Source organism: Mustela lutreola, chromosome 16 (genome assembly GCF_030435805.1).
Source record: "Mustela lutreola isolate mMusLut2 chromosome 16, mMusLut2.pri, whole genome shotgun sequence".
NCBI lineage: Eukaryota > Metazoa > Chordata > Mammalia > Carnivora > Mustelidae > Mustela > Mustela lutreola.
This window is the reverse complement of record NC_081305.1, coordinates 59800425-59809375: the sequence shown is the minus strand read 5'-3', so window position 1 is coordinate 59809375 and position 8951 is coordinate 59800425. Positions and strand designations below refer to the sequence as shown.

The 8951-nt window shown below is 52.5% G+C and overlaps 1 protein-coding gene across 1 annotated transcript; it reads left to right on the top strand.

Moving 5' to 3' along the window:
* Nucleotides 1-1926: 1926 nt before the first annotated feature.
* ZNF575 (zinc finger protein 575) lies at nucleotides 1927-4835 on the top strand. The gene is made up of 4 exons (XM_059151610.1): nucleotides 1927-2343; nucleotides 2602-2697; nucleotides 3197-3287; nucleotides 3748-4835. The coding sequence occupies exons 3-4, from the start codon at nucleotides 3206-3208 to the stop codon at nucleotides 4404-4406; spliced, it is 741 nt and encodes a 246-aa protein (XP_059007593.1). The 5' UTR covers nucleotides 1927-2343; nucleotides 2602-2697; nucleotides 3197-3205; the 3' UTR covers nucleotides 4407-4835.
* Nucleotides 4836-8951: the final 4116 nt, after the last annotated feature.

Sequence of the window (8951 nt, the reverse complement as noted above, 5' to 3'; positions counted from 1 at the left end):
TATGGGATATGATGTCACATATAGCTTCACAATCATCTGGGAGGAGTGGGTGGGAGAAGTGAAACAACATGGGCCATCAGTAGAAAATTGTTGATGCTGGCGCCAATGGTATTATTAACGCAGAGAACAATTCTGTTTTCTCACACTTTCTGCATGTTTGAAAGAGAACATTGTTCTGGAAAGGAAAAAAAAAAAAGCACGCACGCGCACGCACACACACACACACACACACACACACACACACAAGATATACAGGGGGCCAGGGGAGAAATTCGATAATGTAAGAAATGACTCTAAAGTTTGAAAGTTCGGTAATGATACTTTGGGTTGTGTTTAAAGATAGAAAGTCCTTATTTTTTTAGAGACACACACTGAAGTGTTTCTGGATGAAATGTGTGGAATTTGATTCAAGGACCTTAAGGGGTAAAGGGACGATGAAATAAGATTTGTCGTGATGAACCTGGGTGATGGGCTGGTGATGGGCTGATTATACTCTTCCTCTTCCTTTTGGTTATGTTTGAAATTTTCCATAACCTAATAAAAAGTTTTTACAAAAGAGTATATGAAAAGTTAAACTCATTCATGTCACTTTCCATATTTAAAACCCTTGGTTTCCCATTCAGCTAGGCCTCTTTCTAACTCCTTGACCTCAAGTTCTCCATTGTCCCCATCATTCTATCTCCCCATCACAGAGAGTTTATGGCTGTTAATGCTTTCCAGCATTTCTTTGATACAGAGTTATTGGACACCTCCTATGTGCTAAGCTCTGTTCTGGACAGAGTGATAAACAAGATAGGTTGTTCATCTTAACAGAGCATACAGTATAGAGGACAGGTATGCTGTGTTATGTAGGGAGAGAGATGTGACAACAGAGTAGTGGAGGGAAGGGGGCTCCATGAGCTAGGGTGGACAGGCCTTCTACAGGCCTTCTACAGTGCCAAATATTTGAAACAAGATCAGGCAGGGGGGGTCAGACAACCAATGTGATGGAGAAATGACATTGGGGGGACAGAGGGAGCCACTAGTGTAAAGGCCCTGGGGTAGAAAGGACCATGGGTATACCAGCACTGGAAGTAAGGTAAGTTTGGAACATCGAGGTAGGAAAGATCCTCCGAACACATCATGCTCTTTCCCACCTTGAGCTCTCTGCTGTTCTGGAACGACCTTGATCCCATTATGGCCTAGTTCAATGCACAATGAAAACAACAGGTAATATACTGGTAACATGTACTGACCACTGTAGGCACTGTTCTAAACTTTCCATTGATTATTGAATTTCGTCCTAAGACCCCAGAAAGGTGGAGAGACTTGGCCAAGATTACACAGCTAGAAACTGGCGGAGCCAACCAGTTACTCAGGCAATCTGGCTCCAAAGCTCGAATAACCCCACCGTCTAGCTCCCACAGCTCCCAGGACTCGCCAGACCTTGTGGGTTATCAGACTGAAGATCCACCCATGCAGGGCATTTTAATGGGCACTTCACGGTCACTCCCGTGGTGGGCAGAAAAGTGCACCATCACGGCCCAGGGAAAGGTGCCAAGCGTGCCACCCTGGGCCTGGCTCCAGGAGCTCCAGTCCTCCCAAGAACTCCGGCAGTGATGCTTCAGGAACCGCCGCCCCCTTCCCCAAGCTAACACCAGAACCGCAGCATCGGGGAGGGAGGGGCTGGGATTCTTGAATCACCCAATGACGAACGATGCCGGGGCGCTATGCAAATACATGTTTTTCATTGGGCGTCAGCTTGCTCTAAGCCTGGAGTTCCGCCCCGCCCACTCACGAATTGGCGGGACTTCTTTGCGAACGCTTTGAGGAGTGAAACCAGCAGCTGGCTCTTCGAACTCCCTCCGGGGAGGGGACTCAAGCTGCCGACGGGATTCTCGAAAGGGAGGGTGTTAGGGAAGGACGGCGCATATGTTGGGCACTGTCTCTGATCTCTACGCTCAGTTTCCCCCAGTTAGGTCCTGCACGTGCTTGACTCCAGTCAGCCACCGTAGGCCCCGCACCCCGCAGTGTACTTTCTTACGACCCTTCTACCGGTAGCTCCGTGCTTGCTCACCAACTGGCCTGCCTTGCGCACCCACCCCTCCTTCCATTTCTTCTCCCCCGCAGCAGCCTCCGCTGGCTGCGACTGCGCATGCGTACCGACGCCCCACACCGGCCCCCCGTGGGAGGAGGGGAGGGAAATGAAGCTGAGCCGAGCCGCTCACGCGCGCTCCCTCTCCTCCCGTCGCTAGGCACGCGGCCGGTGCTGCAGCTTTGCCACGTCCGAGGGCAGCGCTGCAGCTGCTGCGGCCACGGCGGGAGGGGCATGGAGCCCCGCCCCCGGGGAGGGGCCTTCTGCAGGTGAGGCGGGCACCGCTCCAGGCCCGGACGCCTGGGTGTTCGGGAAGTGGACTGGGGGGATGGACGCCAGGATCTCCTTGAGAGGAATTCCGGAGGGACTGCACTGGTGCCTGAGCCTTGGTTGGGTGCATTGGTGCCCGAATGCCATGATTCCGAGGCGTGCATTGAGGCCCGGACGCTTGGAACCCCAAGGGAAAAATCCGTTAGGGTTCTCTGGATCGCCATGACACGCCACGTTCTTTCTGCATCTCCCTCTAGGTCTCCCCTCTACCCTCCCCGCTAGGGATGAAATTTAGCAACGAGAAGGAACCAGTTCACGCGGCGTCGATGGGCTGAGACTAAACCGAGACTCGGGTAAAGCAACCTATTGGGAGGTGAAATCCCGCCCACTCCGCTCAGGCTCCTCCCTGGGACAGAGTTCTAAAAGACCCGTCCTCTCCGCTCGAAGGCCCCTCCCCTGGGTCTGAGTTGCTTTGGGACCTGTCTGTATAGCCTCGCCCATTCCCGGGTTCGCTTCCCCGGCTGGGAGGTTCTGGTGGGGGAGGTCCCGTACATTCTAGAGGCCTAGCCAGCTCCGCGCTCAGGGCGGCCCCCGAGTTTAAGTAGTAGAGTCCCCGCCCACTCCTCTTGAGGGCTCCAGCGCGGGGTCCAAGTCGCGAAGGGTCAGGTTTGCATAAACCCCGCCCATTGTGCTCTTAGGCTCCGCCTTCGCATAACCCCCGCCCCCGTCTCTGGATCCTAGGCTTAAAAAAACCTTGCCCCAAAACGGACTGGTGCCCGATTTTAGTTCTACAGCCCTATCCCCATCAGCCTGGTAATCACCAGCATTGCCTACCTCTCTCTGGGTTCCTAGACCAGCAAGATGCTGGAGCGAGATGCAGAGTCCGCCGCCGGGGACACCGATCCTAGTCCCACTGGCAAGGAACCGGTAACCAAAGGAGGAGGTGAGAGCGGTCCCGCCGGTGGGTAGGGGGGTATTCTACAGGAACTGGGGCTAAGAAAATCATATTTTGAGGGACTCTCTCGGTGAAAGTTTGAAGGCCTAGGGTGATGACCATTTGGGATACTCCACAAATATGTTCTGGGGAATCCTACTATTGGCTTTGGGGAACTTAAGTGATTTTTGGGCTCATAAAATTAAGCATCAGAGGGTTCGATATGCGGAATTTCAGGGTGTTCACTTGGGAATATACTAGAAATGGACACCCCAGTAGTTGCTTTGGGGTTCCAGCCAGGTAACCCTTCGGAGCTCCTTATGATGATGCATGGCAGAAGGTGGGGAATAGAGACTTGTCATTTGAGGAATCCCAGATGACATCTGAGGCTGGCTGGGGGAAGGGAAGCCTGGCCTAGATTCAGGGTGTTGGCTCATGCCTAGAGCCCACCAGCCCTCCTGTCCTGTAGCTCCCCCCCAGGGCTCAACGCAGAAGCCCAGCCAGTCGGTTCCAGGGCCTGCCTCGTCAGTGGGGGTGCCTCCCCAACCCCGCCGGCGGCCCCCACCCCAGCGCCCACACCGCTGCCCCGACTGTGACAAGGCCTTCTCGTACCCGTCCAAGCTGGCCATGCACCGGCTGGCACACGGTGGCGCTCGGCCTCATCCGTGTCCCGACTGCCCCAAGGCCTTCTTCTATCCCTCCAAGCTGGCAGCCCACCGCCTCACGCACAGTGGCGCCGGCCCACACCCGTGTCCACACTGCCCCAAAGCCTTTGGCCACCGCTCCAAGCTGGCAGTCCACCTCTGGACCCATGCACCCACCCGCCCCTACCCATGCCCCGACTGCCCCAAGTCCTTCTGCTACCCCTCCAAGCTTGCAGCCCACCGCCACACGCACCATGCCACCGACGCACGCCCCTATCCGTGCCCGCACTGCCCCAAGGCTTTTTCATTCCTCTCCAAACTGGCCGCCCATCGCCTCTGTCACGATCCCCCGACGGCACCGGGCAGCCAGGCCACAGCCCGGCATCGCTGCTCCAGCTGCGACCAGGCCTTTGGCCAAAGACGCCTCCTGCTCCTTCACCAGCGCAGCCACCACCAGGCTGAGAGTCAGGGGGAGCGCGAGTGAGTCCTCCCCTCAGCTCATGGGCCCCTCTGCCACCAGCTGGGGTCAGTGAAGAGGTGGCATTTTTAAGCTGGGCTGTAAGGACTTGCCTTGAGCAGACAGCTGTCAGGGAGACGGACTCCACACTGGGTTCCAGCCCAGAGGGCTTAGGAACAATTTGCTCACCTGTTTCGGGGGAGGGGAAGGTATCATCCACAGACTTAGCGCTGGGCCCCAAACCACAGGCTTGGAGCTGTGGTTTGAAAGCAAGCCGACTCCGGTTCTTCCCTTCATTTATAAGGCGAAAGTAAGAAGTCTGCTACCATCGTTGGTTGCCGAGGAATGTGGGGAAACGGGGTCTCTCCTTATTGTAAGTTAAATCGGTGCCTCCATTTTGGCCATTTGTCCATAAAAAAATTTAAAACGCTTACATGCTCGTGTCAACTATTCCACTTCTAGGAACTTACCCTATAGATAGACTCAAACACTGAAAAAGGCATAAGGATGTTGGGAAACCACCCAAGTGCCCACCAAGAGGGGACCAGCTAACGAAACACAACACAGTGTTTCGTTAGAACAGCCAGAAAACGGACTATGTTGCTATAGGAAATAAAGCTCTCTTTGTCCAGTTGGGGAACGAGTCCCTAAATATATGAAATGATAAAAGCAAGAACAAAGGGCTTACTGCCAACAGTGTAAACATTTTTTTAAAACTCAAGCTTTGGAGCCAGCCTAGACCCGCTGCTTATGAGCCAAGGGACCCTGGACAAGCTTTGTCACTTCTCTGGACTCGGATGCCTTATCTATAACATGGGAGTGCTAGGAGGCCTTTGTAAGGGCACAAGCATCATCTTTCGCAGTCACTTCCCTTCCTGGAGGCTGTTTCTCCTGCTATAAAATAGGAATGAGCGAACAATGGACTGCACTTCATTTTTCAGGTGTGTATTAAGCCCCTGTAGCATGCTGGGCCCTGCGCAGGGTGGTAGGCACGCAGCAGTGAATAAGACAGGCCTGGTCTAGCGAGGGGGAGTGGGCGCTAGTCAACTGGGGGCCAAGAAAAAAAAAAGCAAATAAGTCAACTCCATCTTGAAAAACAAAGTAGGGGAGGGAGCCTTGCTCCCCAGCCCAGGTACCAAGAATGACTTCAGAGTCCTAGGAAAGACATCTGCGGTGTTGGCATGGGAAAAGACGAGCGGAAGAGAACTGAAGGCTCCGAAATGGTCTTGTGCACACAGGAGGTCCTGACAAGTGACTATCCCCACAAGTAGATCGAAGGTTGGCACACTTCTGGAAAGGACCCGATAGTATATATGTTTAGGTTTTGCAGGCCACAGTGCCTGCCACAACCACCCAGCTCCGCCCCTGGAGTTAAAAAAAAAAAGCCACACACATTATGGTACACGAATGAGTGTGGCTCTGGTCCAATGAAACTTTACCAGAATTGTAGGTGAGCTGGAAACTGCCTATGGGATGTAGTTTGCAGATCTCTGCTGTAGGTGAATGGGGCAAGGACAGATTCATCTGTGAACGAGCTAAGAGATCTGGAAGGAAAATTAAGTGGGATCCTGTAGAGGCAGAATAATGGACTCCCAAAGAGGTCCATGTCCTACTCCCCAGAACCTGAGTATGTTAGTCTACATGTGGCAGAAGGGACTTTGTAGATTCGTGATTAAGAAGGATCTTCTCTTGAGATGGGGAGATTATCCTGATTATTCCAGGGGGTCCAATGTGATCACGAGGATCCTTATATGAGAAAGAAGGAAGCAGAAGAGTCAGAGGGGATGTGCCGATGGAAGCAGACACCAGAGGGATTCAGGGCCATGATTCAAGGGACTCAGGCAGCCTCTAGAGACTGGAATAGATAAGGAAATGGATCCTCCCCAGAGGAGACACGGCCTTGCAGACACCATGATTTTAGCCCACTGGGGCAGAAGTTGGACTATTGACCTACAGAACGATCGATAAGCTAATATATTTGTTTTTGTTTAAGGGTACGAAGCTTGGGATAATTTGTTACGGCAGCAATAGGAAACGTACAGATCCCAACCTCATAACATACACAAAAATAAGTTTCTGGTGATTTAAGATCTTTAAACTTGAAAAATAAAATGGATGTAAGTAATAAAGGAGACTACCTTCGTAACCTCAGAGGTACAGAAGGAATCCTTAAGACACAAGAAATGACCATCAGGGGTGCCTGGGTGGCTCAGTGGGTTAAGCCTTTGCTCTTCGGCTCAGGTCATGATCTCAGGGTCCTAGGATCGAGCCCCGCATCAGGCTCACTGCTCGGCATGGAGCCTGCTTCCCCCCTCCCTCTGCCTGCCTCTCTGCCTACTTGGGCTCTCTTTCTGTCAAAAAAAAAAAAAAAAAAAAAGAAAGAAAGAAATGACCATCACAGAGCAAGAGAGTGGTAGATTTAACCATAAACCAAGTTATAACTATGACAACAGATACAATATTATATAGAGGGTTAGAAAAGACCTTTTTGAGGAGGCTGAGTTTTAGCTGAGATCTGAGATCTGAAATGAGTGGATGGAATGAGATGGTCTGTGGAAGTATCCAGCATCAGGGGTGGCACTGAGCAGGCAAATGCAAATTAGCAGGCTGCTAGACCAGGGGCTAGCTAGACCCAGTCCACTGGGCAAGGCCTTGGGGAAAGGTCGTGCGAGGGGGAAGGTTAAGTCCCTTCACACTGGAAGTCAGTTTCTATCAACATTTACACACACAGCTGTCCTAGAAGATTTCCTCCACAACAACCACATCACCATCAATGTTTCAGGGACACAAATGCATTTTGAGAGGTGTCGATCTTGTCTAACCGCCATGGTACAGATGGGGAAACGGGCCAGGAGAGATGGGTTTTGCCTGCACCCACATAGCGGGCCAGGGCTGAGCCAGGGGGGATCCTGGCTCTCCGACACCCTGACCTCCCAAACTGGCTTGTACAAGTCAAGCCAGCTCCTGCCTGGGGGCCTTTGCACCTTTTTCCTCTGCTGAAAATGGTTCTGCCAGACTTTCCCTCACTTCTCCCAAGTCCCAGCACAGGGGTCGGTCCTCTGACATGCCTTCCCTGCTGACCCTCTCTGAACCACACTACCCTGTCCCGTCGCTCTGTAACACTACCCTGTGTTCGTGCTCAATGCTGCACAACACATTCACAGTCTCTCCCCCAGCAGAGTGTCAGCCCCCTGAAAGTGGGGCCTCGGGTCTGGATTTTTTTTTTTTTTTTTAAGATTTCATTTATTTATTTGACAGAGAGAGATCACAAGTAGGCAGAAAGGCAGGCAGAGAGAGAGAAAGGAGGAAGCAGGCTCCCCACCGAGCACAGAGCCCGATGTGGGGCTTGATCCCACAACCCTGAGATCATGATCTGAGCCGAAGGCAGAGGCTTAACCCACTGAGCCACCCAGGTGCCCCTAGTGTCTGGTTTTCACAGCGCAGTTCCACGTATCTCACACAGTAGGTGCAGGAGGCAAAGTAACAGCCTCCCAAAGATGTCCCCATGCTGACCCCTGGAACCCAAGAATCTGCTTTGTGGCAAAGTAGAATTAGGATGGAAGCAATCAAAGTTGCTAATTGGCTCACTTTAAAACAGGGAGATTATCCCAGATTATCCAGGTGGGCTCGTGGTAAACACAGGACCTTTGAAGGTGGAAGGATGGGACAGAAGAGTCAGCATCAGAGTGACATGGCATGAGGAAGACTCCACTGGCCACTGCTGGCTTTGAGTACAGAAGGGGAATTGGGGAAAAGACAAGAAAGCACATTTCCCCCAGAGCCTCCAGAAAGAGCACAGCCCTGCTTACACCCTGAGTTTTTGTCCATTTTGGACTTCAGACCACCAGAACTGGAAGGTGATAAATTTCTGTAGGTCTAAGACATAAAGTCTGTATAATTTGTTACTGAGCTCTGACTGCCCTTTGCTCTGCTCCAACCCCTTCCTGACCTCCCCAGCTGTGGGATAACGTACAAGCTTCTCAACCTGGCACTCGCAGCCCTTCAGGACAGCCCTGTCCTTTTGCTTCTAGAGTGACATGAATGTTCTTTATCTGCGTGCCTATTACAGCAGCCACCGCACGCTTGAAATGCAGCCAGTGATACTGACAGAGTAAACGTTCCCTTCATGTCACTGGAGTTCATTCAGATAGCTACCCGGGGGGCACCTGGGTGGCTCAGTGGGTTAAAGCCTCTGCCTTCAGCTCAGGTCATGATCCCAGAGTCCTGGGATCGAGCCCTGCATCAGATAGCGACCCGAGTCGAGGGGCTATGGTGTCAGAGAGCACAGCTCCAAGGACTATGTCCATCCTTCCAGACAGATCTGGCCCCAAACCCTCTTAAACAACTGACCCTGGGGAGCCAGGCTAGTTCCCACCTCCTGGCCTCTGCCCGCGCCTTGCCCCTAGCCTAGGATTCCGTCCTAGCTTCTGCCCGATTCTCTACCTCCCCGTTCAGTTTCCAACTTAGCTGCGGTGGAGGCTGACAGTTCTACAGCCACTTTTGTGAAAGCCTTGGAGAAAAGGAGATATCCCTGGCCCAGGGAAGCTGAGCCGGACTTCAGGAGAGAAGCCC